Source organism: Corvus hawaiiensis, chromosome 23, assembly GCF_020740725.1.
Source record: "Corvus hawaiiensis isolate bCorHaw1 chromosome 23, bCorHaw1.pri.cur, whole genome shotgun sequence".
NCBI classification, from domain to species: domain Eukaryota; kingdom Metazoa; phylum Chordata; class Aves; order Passeriformes; family Corvidae; genus Corvus; species Corvus hawaiiensis.
The window spans coordinates 2,801,005-2,822,589 of NC_063235.1; the positions used below are offsets into that span (position 1 = coordinate 2,801,005).

At 42.6% G+C, this 21,585-nt stretch overlaps 1 protein-coding gene across 1 annotated transcript in view; it reads right to left on the reverse strand.

Annotated features, from left to right (window-relative positions):
- Positions 1-21,444, reverse strand: part of ZMPSTE24 (zinc metallopeptidase STE24) — a 30,071-nt gene extending 8,627 nt beyond the window's left edge. Inside the window, exons 1-8 of the mRNA XM_048326891.1 lie at positions 21,295-21,444; positions 19,842-19,988; positions 12,287-12,373; positions 11,559-11,675; positions 8,114-8,266; positions 4,115-4,256; positions 1,661-1,821; positions 170-274 (exon numbers count right to left, since the gene is read on the reverse strand). Of these exons, the coding sequence (XP_048182848.1) occupies positions 170-274; positions 1,661-1,821; positions 4,115-4,256; positions 8,114-8,266; positions 11,559-11,675; positions 12,287-12,373; positions 19,842-19,988; positions 21,295-21,411 (1,029 nt within the window). The 5' untranslated portion in view covers positions 21,412-21,444. The remainder of the gene's footprint in view (positions 1-169; positions 275-1,660; positions 1,822-4,114; positions 4,257-8,113; positions 8,267-11,558; positions 11,676-12,286; positions 12,374-19,841; positions 19,989-21,294) is intronic.
- Between the last annotated feature and the right edge of the window lie 141 nt (positions 21,445-21,585).

Consider the following 21,585-nt stretch of genomic DNA (forward strand, 5'->3'; position numbering starts at 1 on the left):
AGGCCAGTATATGTTCATTGTAGATAGAGCAAAGAAAAAAACCCAAACTTTCTGTCACAGAGCGTAAGTATATCAGGTGAATGTACACTGACAAATCTGAAAGAGGGCATTTGGAAACAGCTATAATTACAGATGTTCCAGGAAAAAAAAACAGTTTATCATAACTTACCTGGCTGATGATTATATTTTTGACAGTATGACCTAGTTTCCAGTGACCCAATTCATGACCGAGTACAGCCAGAACTTCTTCATTTTTACATCCTTGTTTCTTATTCTGAGGGAATAACAAAGCAGAAGTATTATCAGGTATATCTGAACACAACCAAATAAATTTCTTACTCATTTGTTTTTTCCTTGGTCATTTAAGTATCCCTAGATCAGACCATTCCCTTCCAACAGCAGAAACACACATATAATTTCTTGCTGAGCCTTTTTCATGAAGATACTTACAAAAATAGAATCTTTTAAGTTTAAGAAGATTTCTACTATGAGGTGGTGTTTTCTTATTTCTATGTATGCAGACATGCTGATGCAAACCTGAAAGAAGACTGAAGATCTGTCTTCCAAACACTCTCCTACCATCCCTCCTTCTCATCCTGTTTATTTACTCAAGCAAAGCATTACACTGGAAGCAGGTATTCAGAGCTCCAGACTTTCAGAGGAAAATTGAGAGCAAAGCCCTGTTCCTACTTCCTTCAACACTCAACATGTAGCCTTCCTCCCAAGGCGGTACTGTTCCTTTAAAAACGAACTGTCCTCTTCAAAAAGCCCTATGACATGCCTTAAAGCTATAGTTAGGAAGGACAACTGCACGTTCAAAGATCCATTAGCAAGTCAGAAGCAAACACAAAGGCTGAAGAACCTGTTGAAATGGAACACAGACTCTCATTATGACTAGATCAGGTGAGCTCAACATCCCCTCCTCTCACCACCCACTCCTGCAGTTTTGACAAACAAAACTCTAGGAACCACTAACATTCTGTCAAGGAACAGAAGCTGGACTGAATAACAGTCTAGACATTGATCTAACCTTAGGCTGCACAAGGCCATTTGTTTTTCTCAGAATTATTTCTTCAGGTTTTTCAGAAAATATTCCATTAGCTTTAGTCATTTCCATATTCTTCTGAGGCCACAACAGCTGTTTCAGCAGACTCATGATGTGCACCTGCACATCAAAGGAGAGGCCAGTGCCAGGCCACCATCCTGTTCTGGGTATGAGAGGATGCACATGTGCAATCTGTTTGTGCGGTGTGCCTCCTGCACCAAAAACTCTGCATGCAGTAAAAGGCACACAAATGACACACTGAGAATTAAAAGTATTTCCTTCAAAGGGAAGCTTTGATGTGGCAGTCCCAGGAGAAGAAGATGAGCTAAAACCCTGAACAGGTCCCTTATTCAAACAATTATAAGGAAGGTCTAGTTTTCACATGCAGGGAACTAATGTTTTGCTAAAGCCCCTGCACATTTTTACAGTCTCTGGTGCTATCTGCACAACTCAGCCCCAGAAATTCCAATTAGCAAACCAGGCATACTTTGGTGTTGAAATCCTTAGGGTTTGAGTTTTAGCAACTTACTCAGGACCTTTAAAACACATTAGAAAACACAAGGGAATATCTCACCAAGAAGTTAATAAAAATAACACAATGAAAAACAAACTCACTTTGGTTTTAGACTTTGTTTCTTCATTCTCACCATCTTCTCCTTCTGCTGGTTCTTTGTTCAAAGCAGAATAGTCTTCCAGGAGTGTGTCAAAGAGTACTATCCGCTTATTCTTGAAGAATCCATAGAAATAAGCATTGCTGTGGGAAGAACGCTTAGAACCTGATGGGGAAAATTCAAACACCATGATCTGAATAATCCCATGCACTGAAGCCTGTAAGGTATGGCAAAGACCAGATTCTTCCAGAGGAATTCTCAAAGTCCCCAAATGAACAGCAGACAAACTCAAGCACATCTGTTTGCAAGCTGAAGCATATTCTAAAATCTAATGATGACTCCAATAGAGAAATGTTGCATGTAATCACTAAAAGCATAAGAGCAGTCTTGAACACCTAATGTCCAAGAAGAAAAGCAAATTCTATTGCAATTTCAGATTTAGAGTAGAAAGAGCATTCTGCATTGACACTGCTGCAGGCAAAGAACCTGTGCCAAATTATGCAGAATTCTTTCAAATGTGCCAGCAAAGATGAATGTAAACAGATAAATATGAAGACTTTAGAAACAGATAAGGAGAAGAGATGGACTACAGATAACACAGTCCTGCAATACTATTTTGTTTGCAATAGGCCATTTTTTACAGCTACCTTTATCGAGATCAGGTCAGTCATGGACTGTTTCTACCGTCAATACACCTAGGGCCAAGAAACTTATCTCTTTCCATGGAATGTGGACAGTTTCAGTTGATTTAAAAGCTTATTTTTCCTTATAGACAGAAGTTGTAGCAACATCACGACTGAAGGATGTCTCCATGAGAGCAGATGTGGATTCCCCTGAGTTTTTTGCAGCAAAGGATAAGTTGGAAGGCATTTGCCTTAAAACACTTAGTATAAATGAATGAACTGCATAAACCCCTTAGGGCACAAATATCCATTGATTGATTTGAAGCCAACCTGTAGATGGTCTTTGTGACCTTCAGCACCAAACCACGACAGATTAACAGAGGAAGGGACTGGTCAGAGTATGACGCCTCAGCACCTGGTCCCTGCCCAGTGAAGAAATCTGAACGCCTACAGAATAGCAAGGTTTCCTTTCTGTGTGTAATAAAAATCTTCATCTTTCACTAAACATTGGTAGAGAAAGAACCTTTGTAATCTGCCTCTTACAGAATGAACCCTGAAAGTAAAGGACTTAGTTGCACATTTTACCAAGAATTCAGTTCTGGAGCAGGAAGAGCCAAGACAGAGTGCAGAAAAACACCAGTAAAAAACGTTCCCACATTCAGTCCCCCATGCCAAAAGGGAATGGTGCTGGCTCAACACTCTTAAGAATGCTACAGAAAAAAGGGGGGGAGTGGGACAGTATTTGGAGCTTTAGCAGCCTCCACTGCAGCTCCCTGCACTTAAGCAGACATGCTGCAGAAGCCAACACAGGACACTGCACAGGGGCTGCAGTACCAACAACTGGTTCATGGCACTTTTACCATTGTTAAAAGCTGGGATACTGACAGCAATACATTTGGGAAAACCGTACCTGTTTAGCAAACCCCTGCACTGACTCTCAAGCTTGAAAAGCTTTAGCTCGGCTTGAAAAGAGAAGCATTTCATGTGCCCCAAGTGTATCAGTGGTTCTGAGCAGCACTGAGGCAGAACACTAGCAGGACTTGACCAGTCCAAAGTTTTGAGTCACAGCTTCTAGGCTAGATAAAGCCTTCACCACCCTCTCCAACAGCAAACTTCTATCATTTTAGGTCTTTATGCCATCTCATACTGCTTTCACAACGTCAATAAAAAACACCTCTGAGCCTCACAGTTGGGACACAAAACCAAAACAAAATTTGGGAAAGCCCCTGAAATCAAATTCAGACAGGAGCAAAATAAGTAACAGTGGAAATGTCAAACAGTAAAGTACTCCATGAACATGGAATTGAAGTGACATGGCAGCTGGCATGCTCCATGTTATATTCCATGACCTGAGAAATTCAGTATTAGAAAGTGAAAAGAATTTGTCTAAAGTAGGTGTGAGACCATCCAGCTACAGCATAAGAAACCATCCCCGTGAAATAGGTATTTTTAATTTTCAAGACTTTTTCAACTGTTTTACCAAGGACTTTGAGACAATTAAGGCTAAACTGAAATTCGAAAAATTAAAAAGCTATTTTCTTTGTTTCACAGTTCTAAAATTGTAATCTTGACTACTTCTGTGCTCCCTGACTTGACCAACCTGCGTATTTCCATTCCACAGACCCAGGACAATGCTTCCAACCAGAGGCTGAGTTCAGGCTGTGCACTGAGCTTCAGGAAAAAGACCAGGAAAATGCTACAGACATTGGCAAGTATTGCAGTATCTGAGCAATGCAAGCAACTACCCTACTACGGCATCCACAATCAATGCTAAAACCCCACATATTTAAAATTACAAAGCCTTTTTATTTAAAAAAAACAAAACAAAACCTCACCTTCAACAACATACACCTTAGTCAATGGGAAGTCAATGCTCTTTGCCATTGTTTCAATTTGTTGCTTGAGCTCTCCCTCCGGAAGTGGAATGAATTTATCAAACAAAGGTGCAATATAGTCTGCATAGATTGTAACAAGCACCTGCAAACACATGTGGATATTAAGAACAGGCCATGCAAACGTGTTTAGTACTAAAGGTGGAGCAAAAAGTTCAAAAAGAGGGCATAATTTCAGAAAAACCACTTGATAAAGCAGAGTCCTGTATGAAGTGGGATCTATGGCCAGGCTCTCTATGGGCTGCTTTGTCTGGTGGCCAGTCCACAGTTCAGCAACAGGATGGGGCAGGTGCCGGTGCACAAACCACCTACACACTTCAGCAAAACTGGTGTGAACAGCACAGAAGACAAGGCCTCTGGGTAGCTGGGAGCAGGGAGCTCATCAGTGACAGGCTGTCACTTCCATGTACTTCACCAATCCTGGAAAGCTCTGAAGTGTTTCATAGTCAGCTGCAGAGATGAAGGAACCAGGAGATAGAAGAAGTGGGACTAATTCCTGCTAACTTGCAAAGCAACTGTCTAAAGAGAGGCAAGAAATTTCACGTCCCCTGTCTTCTTTCCATTTCCCAGCTGTTGGCAGGGCCAAGGCAGTTGACTGTCTGATGCCTCTGGTTCCACAATGACTAACAGCCTTGACCCAAAAACATCACTGCAGTGCACCTGCATCTCTTTAAGCTGGCATCAGCTGCGGCCCAGTTGAGAAAGCCAGAACTAGAATAATGTGATGGAAAGGACAGCTCAACTTCCTTTCCTCATACTCTGGATCTTCACAAAATTATTTTTATTTATTTATTTTAAAAGTTTAAATTCTGCTTAGTGAAAAAGGAACAGGACATGAGAGGCAAATGGACATCAACATTAACTTCAAAATTATCTTGATACGTTTTATTTCACTGAAAACACGTATCTGGACTTTTGACAGTGCGTGCACCGTTGAAAAAGTCCAATGAAATAGAAAATCAGAAAAACTAACTTTTGTGAAGTCACAGCAAGTGAGGGCATCAATATGAAACACCAGTTATTTTTGTTGCTGTCATTTTAGAGGCTTAAACCTCTGCAGATATTTTGCAGAAGGTGTAGGAGGGTATTTCATAGAACAGAAACCAGCTTTTCATTCCAGACTAGTGTTTCAGACCATATAGCATGTGGGGACTAATTATAAGGTTTTATCTCAGATCTTTCTGTAATGCCTTGGTATCAGCAGGCATAACAGACTAGTAGGAAGATGCAACTCTGATTACAGAGTTATGGAACTGGAATTTTTCCCTAAACCAGACTCTAAAGGGTAAATCTAATACCCCTTTGGATGATTTTGCATGTCAGAGGCTGTTCAAACACATAAAGGCCTGAAACCCTATAAAGTTGCAGTTGCAACACTATGAAGTTGAGGTGGCACACACCAATTGTCTAGGCATGCACTTAACCCTCAGGGGTGGAGGGGGCCCAGAGGAAAAGAATAAGCCAAGAATGCTAAGTATTCTTTCAGTACAGAAGTTTGCAGCTCTGTCAAGATGTTTTATTTTCTACCTTTTGTTGTGTAAAAGATAGACAAAACCTGTTATATCAGGTTCTAAAATATATCTGTAGCACCTCAGGACAAAATCTATGTGGACAGCTAAATGGGAAGCTGCAGGCAGAGCAAAAATAAAGTACTAGTTTGTAATAGGGAAGTGAGAGAGAGAAACGTGGCTTCAGCTGCATATGTTCTGGTTCTCACCTTGAAATTTAGTGCTTGGTACTACTCACCTACATCTTTCTACTCAACCTGCTTGTTAAAGACTACAAAAGGGGCATTCAGAAAGTTTCTCATATGAGATCATGCAATATTTTTTACAATCTATATTTTAAGAAAAGATAGCAAGAATAAATACAGTCAATGACTGGTATAAAGGAAGATAAATAAAAAATCTTTTTACTTTCAGTGTACAAATGAGGGCAGGCCATTTCAGAAAATCCTGTATCTTTCATCACTTATTTTAAAATTCCAACTTAATCCTTCTATGAAAAACCAAGTTTTTAAAGCTTTTAAGATGAAACACTTAACATATGAACTGGATATCACATAAAGAACTAATATCCAATTTTGCAAATAATAAGGCTACACTGGAAAAGTTGTAAGTATGAACTGTTTCACACAGATTGAGAGAGAAATAGCTCAAATGATGAGTTAGGATTTAAGAGTATGCTGCTGATCAAAGCTTGCAAGAAAAAAACCAGCTCTTTAAGAACTGTTGTCTGAACAAATCTTTCTGTTATAGTAATTTCAATACATGTGACCTGGCATTTTTGACACCTAACACTGTGATTTTTCAAAATGCATTCAAAAACAAACAAACAAAAAACCAAAACCAAACAAAAACAAAATACCCCAACCAAACAAACAAAAAAAAAGGGAATATGTTACAGCATAAGGACACCCGGACTAGAAAAAGCAGGAGCCAGCATAACAAAACAACAGAAACATTGTATAATTAAGCCAACAAACAAAAGCTTGAAATAATTCAAAGTAGCAATCTTAAACTGAATTTACCACCTAAGAGGGGCACTTCTGCTACTGCACTGTTGTCATCAAGCTTTGAGTTAGTGGCCATATAGAAATCTACTAACCCACACATTTTTCTTCAGTTACATGTTAAGCATCAGTGAAGCAAAAATGCTAGTAAGCAACAAATACAATTCAGATAATGAGATCTGTATCCCATAAAAACAGCATTATGAAAAAGCTTGCAGTCATGACTTAAAATGAGCCACAATTCCTTCCACGTTGTCATATCTGAGAAAATCAATGTAGCTATCAGATTATGCAAGTGGAAAATCAGATTTTCCTGTGTTAATTGCAGTGGCCTCCCACACAGCATTATCATCACATTTTTGTACAGATGTAGCCAGCCGGTGCCTCTGCTTTAGAGAGAAACCTGACAAATCAGAAGTCCAAGAAAGCTATAGAGGTGATCTGAATCTAGAAGCAGGGAGAAGATAAAGATAAAAAGTAACACTTACTTAAGTCATGAATAAGAAACTTAAGACAGAAAACTATCATGACTTCCTATACAAATATTCCTTAAAATTTTCTTGATAGTGCACTCCAACCCAGAAGTCTGAACTTCAGCTGAGAATTAGGGATTGACTGACCCATATTTACTGTTGGGCTAACATGGCAGGTTTTATTACACCACTGTAACATAGCCATTTATTCTTTTACTTGTTAAAGTGTTTTTTTAATCTAAAAATGAATGACTATATACAACGGTACTTGTGTAATTTCTACCTTGGGTGAGCACTGGTTTGTATATTGAGGAAAAAGGCAGTAGAGCACTATGCTGAAAGAGACAAATACAGCCCTCAGAGTAACAATAGAAAGTATCAAATACTTATGATATAGATAAAACGTTATTTTACATAAACCCTAAAAACATCAGCTACAATTCAGTGTATGAAAGCAGCTATATAAGCAGAACAATGAAACATTGCTATTTCTCTTAATACCAAGCAATGCACTGAGACCTGTGCAGTAACCTACAAGAAATGCCCAATGGAAACACCACTGATGAAAGCACAATCTGCTTTGCCTTGCCAATCTGCTGGCACTTGCCCTTGTGCCCTTTCTGTATTTAAGAGAAAGGAAAACCTATTACCGCATACTGCTGTATTTCCAGTACTTATTCTAAAGCTTTTTCAGTGCTTATCTTTCAATTGATGAAGACACTCCAGTATTAAATAGATTAAATATATATGACATTAACGTCATATATATTTATCAAATATATATGAGCTATTATTCCTAAACAAGTACATTGAGAGCAAGACACCCTGTTAAAGTTTGTAGATATTAAAATTCACAAGAGATTTAGATTTTTCTTCTTTTCCTTTCAGCTGGGTTCAGCATGCTGAGCCATGCCAGTAAGCTGGAATCTGGAAGAAACCCAAACATCTCGTACTCACCAAGGAAACAACTAATGTGAAGAGCCAGGCATAGATAAAGAAGTAGTCTCCCCCTATTTTAATAATGTAAAGCAGAAGGGATGTCACTGGCAACAGAATACACTGAGTCACAACAAACTTCTTGATAGCATCCTTAAAAAAAAATCCCAGCGTCTGCAAAGAAAGGATAAATTGTATCAGTAATATGTCAATGTAAATATTAACATGCCATTCTGGTTAGTGAACTGATCCCTTCAGTTAAGACAAATGGCAAAACAGCAATGCCAGTGTCATAAGAAAATCAGAGTCAGTCAAAAAGGAGCTTTTCTAGCAGCTCCATACAACCACATGGACTCAAGCCCATGCAGATACACTCTTCCTTAGTAAGGCCTGACCCAAAGCATCCTTTTGCGTTGCACATTCATTAAAGGAGGAAGACAAAATTTAAGCTTATCTGTCCCTTACTTCCTTTACCAATCTATATCCCACACATTATGGATTCTTAGAAAATAAGAAACTCTCAAAGAAGCACTGCTACTGAAAATGTTTTCTCTTTCATTAAACAGCTGCCCCAGTTCGTCTTAACTTTCAGTTACCACTAAGCTAGTTGTCCTAACTGGAAATAAATAGAAATCCTATTACAGATTTTCAGCAATACCTTGGGCATTTTACTCCAAGCTTCCACTGACATGCAGTTACTACCAAATAGCTATCTCAGGCTTTAAAAGTATCATAACTTTAACAGAAGCAATAGAAATTTCAAAGACCTCTATCTGAATGATCTGATCTAGTGACTCTGCAACACAATTAAGACACCCATCAAGCTCTAAAGGATTAGTATGTAAAGATCTTTCAAACAAGGCTGTACTGAAAAGCTCTGAAAGAAAAACAGGTCAACTACAATCCGTTTAGCTCGTATTTTCATTTTAAATCTCTCTTTACTTCCAGCTCCACAATCTAGGAGGAGTAGAGCTAGCAAATTGCATGGTGTCTTTCATCTTTGGTGAGTCTCTTGCTTCCTAAGGCAAATGTGACTTTGAGAAAAATCCTCATTTTCAGCAAGCCACCCCTACAGAAGGAAGAGTCTATTTGAAGATCAGCTAAGAATCATTGCTAGGAATTCCAAAGTCTGGGCCAGTACCAGGTGTGAATTTGACTTATTCACTAAGGGGCCCAGACCATCAGTCTGAAATGGAAGGTGGAGATATGACTGTTTGTAAGACATCCGGTACCTAAGACATGGACTCAGGCTTTAGCTCTCAGCATGATGACCACTGCCAGGAAAAAACCCTTGTAAAAGACCATGAGGTAGCTCAGTCAAGCATTTTATTTCTATGGGTGTCAGTAGCACATCTTCATTTGCTTGTTTGATTAGGCACTGACAACAGTGAAGCATGCAGAGAGCACAGCTCTTGGGAGTAAATGTTCCGATACACCCAGAATACTGCTTACCTTGCCTAAAGCAACAATGAAACCACATGGATTCTGCAAGCTCTCAAGGCACTTTTAAAGAAGCCCAAGCTATTAAGTGCAGTATTTGACACTTTCCTTCTGCAGAAAGGCAGGGCCTGATCAAGTCAGGTTCTCCATCCATCAGCTACTGTGCCGATTGGCTCTAATTCTACAGTCTTTGGACTTCTGTGTGCTGGACATGAAGGGCTTGCAGATTCCGCACCAATACAGAACTCACTCCTCACTAAGGTAGGAGAAGCAATCAAGGTGTAGGCCTGATGTAACTACTAAGGACTGATATGAGAGACAAGAGTGAGAGATGGCATTTGATGTGTGTTTAAGGATTCAGAATGTCAAAAGGATGGCTAGGCTAGGCCAGGGCATAAGCACATTGCAAGAATTAGGACTCTGCCAGCCTTTACAATTTTTGGGGACTGCAGAACAGAAGTGATAGCCAGAGAACAACCAAAATACTTTAAACATATATTGCCTGTGGAGAAAAGACTGATTGACTCATGCTCTGGAAACACAGGAACATTCCTTCCTTCCTTGCTAGGAGCAGGACGCTAGCCTGGCAGTGTGCTCACTGTCAAGTCTGCAGAAGGGATTAGGATCCCCAGGACTGTATCTCAGAACCACCTGGGACATGAATGGCCATGGGCACCCTCAATCTGACAGTGAGGATCTCCTCGCTTGTGAGAAAAAAGTGACACACAGGTTTTTAGAATCACGAGGTTTTTACACAAGACTAGAGAGCTAAGTGGAGTTCTGAGTTGGTCACAAGCTCAAGGTTTATGACTAATTAGGACAATCTTCAGATTTCCTTCTCAAGGCCTGGAGCAGGAGCTGCTATTGACACAGTATTGAAATATCAGAGGTGGGGGGATACACAGCCAAACCAGCCTTGTCATTTTCTGGGAACACACAGATTTAACAGCAAAACTGTGCAGTGAGAATTTTCATAGTTGGTCTTTCCTGGAAGGAAAACAGTATGCCATTAAATAAATTGATGTGAATCAAAATAATACCAGATGTGTCAGGATCTACACATTTCTGTTTTAAAGGGTGCAAACTAGATCACTGCACTTAAAGCCCTTTTTATTACTTACTTCCTTTCTTGTTTATAAAAAGGAATAAGAAGCATCAATGTATCAATCTACCAGGAACATAAGGAGTTTAGAAACAAACTGATTTCACTTCTTTAGTCTTCCCACCTCCATAGAGACTGGAAGATGAAATTGGCAAATAGAATCTCTACTGATATTAAAATGAACCACATTTGCTACCCATCTAAATTTCATTCTAATGCAAAAAAACCAAACAAACAAACCAGCCAAACAACAACTTCCTAGTAGACTTGGAACAGAAAGTACTGTAGACAACACCAGCTGGCTCCAAAAGCAGAAAACAAATCTTATGCTCTGGCATGAAATGGCTAATGATGGGCCCCAGATTGAGGTTCTTCTCTCAGAAAGAATATCTCATCTCATGAGAAACTGATGCTGACACAGGTGAAACCAAGTTGGTAAAAGCAATTAAGAAAACCAGGGCTGATATTATATGGGTACCCAACACAGGTACAAATGAAGAGCTGAATTCTCCAATCTAGTAAAGACTGATTTAAGAAATCAGTAAGTGAAACAAAATGAGAAGGAAAGTAATTTCTTGGTTTCCTTTCACCTGGGCATTGATCATAAATCAGGAGTGCCCCTATCAAGCAAATGATCCAAACTTCTCAGGAAAGGCAGATGGAGGGTTCATCCAAAAATGAACAGCTGAGGCATGAAACATTCTTTGTCCCATCCCTAGAACACACATCTCTATGCTCAGAGGCATGGGCTCACACAGCCTGCTGCTGCATGGGCACTCCTGCAACAGCCACTGATAAAACTGATTCTTATGCAGTGTGAGTAGAAATGTCCCTAAAACTAATGATCTTTGGCACAGATATGGACAGACCAGTCTACCTAACCATCTGAACCCATCAGGTCAGCACAAGTGCTCTCTGCAATACCTGTTGATTGAAGCCATGTTTCTCTTCTATGACAAATGTATTATACAAACTCCATGGGAGACCAGTCACTGCACTGAAGAGTGTTGCAAGCAGTAGAAATACCAATGACTGAACAATCTGAAAAACAAAACAAAAGAAAACCACCTGATATTTACTGACCCATACTAACAAATATTCTGGATGTTAAAAATGGCTTTTAGGTCAGTGACTTAACTGAAACCAGTTAGAAGATGATGCTAGATAAATTCACAGAATTAACTTTTTCATGATGATTAGATTATTGCTCACTCTAATAGCTTACTAAGGATTTGGAACACAAATTTGGATACATGCTTCATCCACGGCACAAAGGCAACATAAGCAGTAGCCTCAAACTTCTTACCCTTTTAGTGTGCAGGTAGATCAATTCTAGTACCAGTAAAAAGAAAACACCCAAATAAAGAACTCCCAAAAACCCAGCCCACCACCTCATTTGATTCAAGCAGATACCAGACTTTGCTTTTAACATATAAGGCTGTTTTAATTAGTAAACTAATTTAAAAGCAAGCTAATTTACTGTTACCTGTTCTCAGAATCACACAGTCATTGTGGGCACCAGAAAATATCTGTTCTTTTTACTATATTATAGGTTAGCTACATCTCACTTTTAACTAAACACCAACTTAAAAATTAAAATTATTATTGCAGTAGGGACCAAATACTTTCACAGAAATTTAAGGCCTACTTACCTCATATTCTGGTCCAAACCCAGCACGACCAGAGATCTGACCAGACAGTTTCCAGAGAAAAGGAATTCCTCCACAGAGGAGAATCATCTTGAAAACAAAACCACATACCACAGAGGCAGTATGAAACACACTGTCATCTTAGTCTACTAAAATTTCAGCATGGTAAGAACCTTTAAGGGTGAATAAGACAAGTTTTATAATTAGCTTTTTGCCACCCCTCTGATCTTAACAGTGATAAAACAAGCCTGGAATATCTGGCAATAGTTAATTTTTACTTTACAGAAGTAGAGAGAAGGTAATTTCTTTTTTTCCTGTGAAATACTAGCATATTTCCAAGCCTATTTTCTGTAGACTTTGCTGCTATATTGGCTCAGACATAAGGTATATTTTCAGAAGATCTACGTATACATATACCCATATACATACATATATCCATACTGCAGCCTCTCGTCTTGAAGAGGAGCCACCCTCCTCTCCCAGAGCAGAGGTTCACCTGTGTTCCCTGCCCAGAGAAAAGCCCCAATTTCATTTTCACTACTGGAGCCGTTATAGCCATTTTGAAGAAAGCTTCATGGTCTCCTCCTTGTGCCTGCTCCCAATGTCTCCTGACATACTGGCTACCAAGGAACAGGGAGTGAACATTTGGGATACACCACCATCAAAGAAACGCCCAAGCTAGAGCTACTGAAGCAAGAGCTCACTGCAGCTCACGGCCAGGCCTGGCAGCATTTCTTATCAGCTCAACTTGTAAATATTTCATGTTTGCCTTCTTAGCAAGTGATGCATCCACTATATATATATAAATCACTTTTCAAGTAAGCAGCCTTCCAATACTGATAATGCCAGGGGGTTATTTATTTATTTTGAAAAGGCTTACTCTTACAACCTAATTGTTAGGGTGCATTTTCAGTGTCAGCAGGAGATGGAAAGGATCAAAGCAAGTGTGGTGGTTTTAAAAGCTCAGCATAGAAATTAAAGCCATTTAAACTGTACCCTTTCAATAGTGGAGGGGAACAAGAAAAAAACCCAACTCAGAGTGATTATACATTAGAGTCACAATTTACTAAAGAAAACAGCAGTAAACACAACGCTAAAAAAAAAAAAAAACAACCTGTACAAAAGAGAGAACTGGTTTAACCAGCAAAGACAAGATATTGCCCGGTCCCCCCTAGGGCAAAAACAAGATGGCAGAGGACCTCGGTGCTAGACCTTTTGGGTTGAGAAAACAAAGAACAATGTGAATAAACACAACAGTATCAATAAAAGAGGGTACAAAAGAGAGTGTTCCACCCACAACAGTATTTACCACCAAACAAACAAAATTGCTTCCTGAAGACAGACGTTGTTTCCACACAAAAGCAAAACGGTGGCTGTCCAGTACACTGCCTGCCACGCTGCACCCAGGAGAACAAAGGCAGCACACTGGAGAGGATCTTGCTGCTCAACAACCTCCCCCCAGCCTGGAAACAACGGAAAATGAACTAAACAAAACCTGGAGAGCTAGTTTTAATAAGGAACTATGCTGACAAGCTGCTCACTCCATGCCACTTGGCAGGCCTTGGGTCCCACTACATCTCTCCATGGGCGGCAGTACCAGGGGCAGCACGGCGCGGTCTCAGGCACAATCCCTCTCCCCGGTGGCTGCGCAATCCGAGGCGGCTCCGACCTGCGGTGCAGCAGCTCCTTCTATCCGAGGTGGCAGCGATGGCAGGTGGCAGTGGCCTTGCGGGTATTGCAGGAACCCCGGCCCTGCACTCTCTCCTCTCACCAGCCCCAGACAAAAAGAACCACGACCCTTCCACTTCATCTTTCCTGATGAAAACCATCCCCTCTTCCAACATGACATGGTGGTATTGAATACTCAACACTGAAGCTCCACTCTCCTTGTTTTGTAACCGTAAGAGCAAGTTTGTTCCTCCTCTACAGACTACCTGTAGGTTTTAGACCTGACAGTCCCAGAAGTATCACCCTGAACAAAGATAGCTATTAGCATGTTGTTGATACTAATTAGTTAAAAAGAAACCCAAATCATTAATGGCTGAAATAAAGCATTCTAGTAATTCTAACACAGCATCTCCCCTTCAATTAATTTGCTGGGTTAATGAATCATACTTCAACCTATTAAAGGCAAAAGCTTGCAAAACTGGCATTCAGTTTCATCAACTTTGGCCACAATAGCCTCTTTCAAGTTCAGGCAGTTCCCAAAGCCAATAAAGAATGTATTTTATGCTCAAAAAAAGTGACAAACCCAGACAGCGAAGGCCACCTCACTTCAGACGGAATCTGATAAACGCAGGACAGATTCTGAGAAATAGAAAGACACGCCTCAGCATCACATACAGGAACAATAACTCACCATCACAGACATGTAGAAAAGCTGTACATACCCTACACAAGGGCTATATCCACTTTGCAGAATATAGTCATAGAAACTTTAGGCTGGAAAATCACTCTAAGATCATTGAGTCCAAACCAGCACTGCCAAGCCCACCACTGACCCACGTCCCATTCGCATATTTTTTAAATCCCTCCAGGACTCCACCTGGGCCCTGGGCAGACTGGAGAAATTTCTCATCCCAGATAAATCTCCCCTGGAGGAGGGTTTAACTTGAGACTGTTTCCCCTTATTCTCTGTTCCAGTGCTTGGCCACCCTTTCAGTGAAGAAATATAATATCCAATCTAAACCTCCTCTATCACAACTTGAGGCCATTTCCTCTGGTGCAGTCGCTTGTCACCTGGGAGAAGAAGAGACTGGCCCCCTACATGCCAGGATGCCCCCAGTTTTCTTGGCCACCTGTGCACATGCCAGCTCATGTTCATGAGCATCCCCAGGTCCTTACCTGCTGGGCCACTTTCCAGCCACTCTGCCCCCAGTATGGAGCACTGCCTGGAGCTGTTGTAACCCAAGGGCAGGATGTGGAAACAGACTGCTCCAAAACTTCTTTATTCAGGCCAGTACTCAAATAATTAGCTCGAAGCTTTAACTCACATATTCCACAGTTTTTCACTTAGCTTTTGTACATCAGCATCACTGCAACACAATCAATTCATTAATGGCGGCAGCAGTTTGAGACATACCTATTTTCTAGCTATCACCATCACAGCTGAAACAGTGGAACAACATACAAACAAAGATGCCTGTTGGCTTAGTAACTGACTTTGGCTGCTGCTTAGAAATCAACAGCATAGTCTGGATTCAGTGGCTCAGGTGTGGAAGACAGCTGGATGCACTAATTTCGTTAATAAATCAATCAGCTGCTAAAATCATTGTGGATTTGTTATTACAGAAACAGGGATGGAACAGAAAGAAAATGTCACAAAAGAAAGCTAAAGCTATGCTTTTCCTACACAGGCAAGCACAATCACCCAATGGTTTGGGTAAGAAAGAACCTCTAAATACCACAGAATGGTTTGGGTGGGAAGGGACTTTAAGGATCACCTTGTTCCAATCCCCCTGCCACAGGCAGGGATACTTTCCACCAGACCAGGCTGCCCCAAGCTGCATCCAACTTGAACACTTCCAGGGATAAGGCAGCCACAGCTTCTCTGGGTAGTCTGTGCCAGGGCCTCACCACCTTCACAGGAAAGAATTTCTTCCTTATAAGCTAATGCTGTCCTCTGTCTGTTGTGATGCCATCCCTCCTTGTCCTGTCGCTCCAGGCCCTTGTTCAAAGACCCTCTCCAGCTCTCTTGGAACCCCTTTAGGTACTGCAAGGGACTCTAAGGCCTCGCCATGATGTCCAGGCATTAGAAAGAAAAATTACTTGTTTGTAGAAATGCCTTGTTAAAGTCTAGGGCTTGATATGCATTAATGATCTCAGCCCCAGGGAAACATTACCAAAGCTTGGGCAGAAGGATGTACACAGGAGAGAATGCTGAATTTCTGAACCACAAGGACATTTGGCAGAATCCCCAAGTTAAGATGAAACCAAGAAAGCTAATCAGCTCTGACTGGGTAACAGGTAATTCCAGCAGGGGCAGATTACAACCATGGACCACCGACCCAAGAAACCCATCGACTCACAAGAGAAAGACTGAGAATTAGCATGAGAAGCAAAAGAATAATTTAATCAACAGAAGGTAGAATACTAATTAATAAAAGAACTATGTAAATTTTAGTTAATGAACCACAATTTTGTTTGCTAATATGTATAAATGGTGTAAAGTTTGGATGATTGAAGAGACAGCCTTTTGTGGGCTACCACCAGCTCCCAACAACCCCAACTATCTTAGCCTGTCTTTGAAGGTGAGGCACTCTAGCCCTCTGACCATTTCTTGCAGCCTCCTCTGGATCCACTCTGACAGGTCCATGTCTTTCATGCAGAGGAGACCCCACAGCTGGAGGCAGCACTGCAAGTGGGGTCTCGCCTTAGTGAAGCAGAGGGGCAGATTCGCCCTGCTGCCCATGCTGCTGGGGATCGGCCAAGCACACGGTTGGCTCTCTGGGCTGCAATCACACATTGCCAACTCATGTCCAATTTTTCATCTATCAGGACCCTGAAGTCCCTCTCTACAAGGCTGCCTTCAATCTACTCATCCCTCAGCCTGCGCTGGTGCTGTGGATTGAACTGAGACAGGTGCAGGACTTTGCACCTGGCCTTGTTGAACTCCGTGACGTTTACACAAGCCCATTCCTTCAGCCTATCAAGGTCACCCTGGACAACATCTGTCCCTCCTGCCCATCCACTGCCCCACTGAGCCTGGTGTCAGCTGCAAACCTGCCAAGGGTACTGTAGCGGGTTCAGTTTGTAACCGGGCAGAAGCACCAATTTAGTGTAGTGGTTTGGTCCAAAATACTCATTACTATTTACCTTCTGTGAGATAAGAACTAGGAGAAAAGCAAAGCAGGCACCAAACTTGAAAGAATATAAAGTGGTTTATTAACAGACCTAAAAGAGGGAAAAAGGAAAAATAAAATCGTACCACACCTTCAGAACTCTTCTCTGCCCCCCACCTTTCTCCCTTCTCCCACTGACAATGTAAAAAAGACAACCCTTGAGATGTTCAGTCTGTTTACCATTTCCATAATAGCCTTGTTCAGTCCATTTAGGAAGAGGAGTCTCTCTTGCTCATACTATGGAGACATTATCACGAGACAGCTGCCTGGGTTGGTTCTCTGCTTGCATCATGTGAGAGTCCCCCTCCCACGACTTGCAGCTTTTCCCGTAACTGCTTTCAAGGGTCCACTCTTGAGCTACTGGGGTGCAATTTTAAGGTTGAGCCGTCCAGAAACAAAAGTTCTCTTCACCATCTCTGGGAGCATTTCATCTCTAAGAACAGAGGTCCTCCTCCTTCCCTGGGAGCAAAGGGTCCTCCTCATCTTCATCTCTAGGACTATCTCTGGGAGCATCTCTAGGAACTGAGGTCTTCTCCTTTTCCATTTGGAGCAAAAGTCCTCATCACTTCCATCTCTCCCTGTTCAAACTTCTCATCAAATTACAGCTGCGTCAGCATCTGCCTATCTCAGCGCAGGTGCTTTTGCTCACAAGTACAAGTTGAACACTCCAGCCCCCATGCCTTCATGAAATTACAACGGGTACTCTGATACCTCACAGCTTCACAACAGAATTTCAGCTTTAAGCATCTCCTCTTTCTCCTCCCTCAGGTTTTCAGCTCTTCACAGCACTAAAAGGGTTAATCTCACCCGGGCCTTGCAGCTGGAATTTCGATTATCGCTGTTGGTCACATGACCTTTGCCGGGCATCAGTGGGCAGCTTCAGCTGAATCTTGGCCGAACTGGAGAGGGGGAGCCAGGCCACTCCATCTGCATATAGCAGGGCTGTGGCGGGGGCTGCGGGTGGAACAGGGCCCATCGGCCCCAGGATGGCTGTGGTCCAGCCCGGCCTGGCCCGAGCAGGGCCTGGGGCGGGCCCGCCGGGTCCCCATACGGGGCCCTGCAGCCACCTGTCCCAGCGCCTGAAACGAGAGAGGGCTCTGCCCGGGGTTTGTCTATTCTTAAGTGTGGATCACAGAGGTGGTCAAAATTCTAAGTGGCTTAAAAAATTGTCCATGTTCAAACTAGCCAGCCAATAGGTTCTGTCAGGTCACAGAGGAAGCTGTAAGCACCTCTTTGCAAGAAAATCACTTCTGGGACTATGCCTGCTAACCCATGACAGGTACACTCAGTCCCACTGAAGATATTAAACAGCATTCACCCAGATGTGGACCCTTGAGAGCCACCACTGCTTTCCACTCGGAAACTGAACCATTTGCTTTATCTCTTTGTATGCAGCTATCCAGACAGTTCTTTATTCATCTAACAGTCCATCTGGCAAACTCATATCTCTCTTATTTAGTAGCTACAATGTTTTGGGCAACCATAACAACAGTAGGCCCAGAAGAAGATAAACACAGACTACTGATTCAAGTCTTTGAATAGCATGGCGCTAAATTCAGTGGCAAAAAATGCTCATTCCAATCATGTATATTTTCTTTAGAAACAACAAAGGAACCTGCTTTGGCTAAAGTTCTTGAAATCAAGAAAAAGCTTCAGAACCTTTTGACTCATTGCACTTGCTAGGTGGTTCCAGCTCACCTTACCCACCAACTCACCACCAGAGAGAACCTCTGATTTCCAAATGAAATACTGCCTCTCAAGTCAGTCAGAAACATAAAAGCTCTTCAAACTCATGTAAAAATTGTCTCGAGTTCTACTGAGCATACCGAAAATCCCAACAAGAAGAATATAACAGATTGCACTGACAAAACATCCTTCTTACAAGTTCATACAAAAGGAAATTAAGTACAGGTGAAGCAGCACAAAGGAGATCAGGAAATGTGAAAGTTAAAAGGTACCACAAATCTCTGAGTACTGGGTTTGCATCATTGTTTTACAGTTACATGACCAACTCTATTTTACAATCCTATTTTCATTACATTTTATAACTGACATTTATGCTTGCTTAAGTTCATCGTGAAGTAGGATATTTCAATTTACTTTGCAATGCCAGGCACTTCAGGATTCCTTTTTGTGGTACTGATGAGCAATGGTATTTCAGTAGTGCGTTAGAAGAGGTTTCTCTTCTCCTAAGACTGTAATTCACACACATAAATAATTTGTTCTAACTAACGGTTCTGTTTTTTCAAATATGTGAACATTACTTGCCCAGTGTAATTCTTCTTATAGTTCAGAAGTATCCATTGGTACACTCCCTGTTCTCACAGGCTGCTCATTTTACCTTCTACTTAAATTTTATCTAAAAATGAAAGTAGTTGCATTCCTCCAAACACAGGGAAGGGTCTGTATTTTAACAATTTAAAATAACTCTCCTGCTGCTTATTAATTTTGCAACAGAAACTATAATAGAACATAATTAAAACGTAAGGTAACACTGTAGTTGAGCAGTATGACTCAGCACTGCAGAAAGAAATTACATACTTTCTGCATAATTACTTCTTTTTGTGTAGCAAATACAGCCACAAACAAAAACAGACTATAAATGTCAGTGTTCGCCACAAGACATCAGAATGCCAATGGTGTAGCTGCATGGGACCACTAAGAACCACAGTATTTCAGTTTGAGTACATGAAAAATAACATATGAAAGGTACTTACAGTGCCCTCAACCTCTGAATAGAGGCCTGACCAAAAGCTGAAAGTACTTTTGTCTAGCTGATAGAGACGAGACTTTTCAAATGTTTCTGAGTCCATGATCTGTCCCAGTTCCTGTGGTACATGTGTTGTTGTTCTATACACCCGCCTCTGAAAAATTGAAGACAAAACTTAAAGTCTACATCTAATATTTTAAAGGAGATAAGTAAGAATGAAAAGTAGCACATAAAATGATCCCATGGGCCACCACAGAAAGTTAAAAGAAAAAAAAAAAAGGAAAAACAACACACAAAGGAACAAATATTCCTGAATTCCTGTTTTCTATCAAGTTCTAAATATAAAACTGAAGCATAATTATTATGTTGTAACCAGGAACTGATTTGCTGGCTTAATGACTTATTTAGAATAGCTCAAATACAGATCACACAAACTGATTTTTCCACAGGATGTGACTTACTCCACCGGAGTTAACGACTGAGCTGTTTTGAAACCGAACACCAGATCCTCCATGCGAGCCATGTGACTTCACCAGAATACATACCTACTGAGTTGCTGCACAAACGAGGTGCTATTTCAAGTATAGAACTTGTCACTTAAGCATTTTTAACGACTAAAAGTCTTTTCCCTCTGCTGTCTTGTTTCAGTATATTTACCTGTTCTCTAAGGAAAAACTCCTACCCTTTGTCACTTCGAAACACATTCTCCCCTGTCCGGGGCACCAGGCTGCAGTGTCCCTGATCCCAGGGCTCAAAGGAGCTGGCAGCACCGCTTCCTGACCTCCGCGGCGCTCCCCACCCCGCTGGGTCTGGCAGGGACGGGTGCGCGCGGATGCTCCGCGTTCCTGGGGCTGGAAACACCCCGGTGTGTGGCTGCTGCTAAACCTGCCAGGTGGGCAGGCTGGGGGTGGAGATGCGGCTGGCAGGCGACAGCCGGGACCTGACCGAAGAGACCCTCCGTCCTCTATGTCGTATTTATTCTATAATAAGAAGAGAGCGCTGGAATGTGCCTTTCCAGGGTGGCTATCACTCGGAGGCTGCCCAGACATCGCCTGCTCGGGGAGGCGGTGAGCGACGGCCTGTGCAGCTCTTGCGGCGCCTCCCTCCTCTTTCCTTCACCTGTTAAAACTGTCGTTATTTCAAGTCACGCATTTCCTCATTTTTGCTCATACCGCTCTCTCTCAGCTGTCCCGGGGAGGAGGACCGAGCTGCTGGGAGTGCTCAGATGCCGGTGACCCTACCGCACTCACCCAACTCGCTGCTGTGAGTACTCCCACCACCCGCTACAGCGCGCTGAGGCCGCGCCCCGGGACAGGGCCGAGCCCACCCCAGGCAGGCGACAGGCCCCGCGTCGCTCAGCTCCGGCCCCGGCCACCCTCCACGTGAGGCCGGGCCGGGCCGGGCCGGGCCCGGCACAACCCCGGCCCACCAGCAACCGTCCCCGCCAGAGCTGCACCGACCTGCCGGTGCGCCAGGAAGGCCTCCCAGAGGTAGACGGCCCACGAGAAGACCAGGACGGAGCAGAAGATGCGGCGCTCGGCCGGCAGCTCTGCCCACAGGTCGCCGGGCAGCGCCATGGCCTCTCCACCCGCCGCACGCTGCAGCGCCGCCTGGCGGCCGGAGGAGCCGGGGGCGGGGCGGGGCGGGGCGGGGCGGGGCGGGGCGGGGCGGGGCGGGGCGGGGCTGAGGGGCGGCCGGGCGGGCTCCGTGTGGGCGCCGTGGGCTGTGGGATAGGCTCGGGCTCAGCTCTG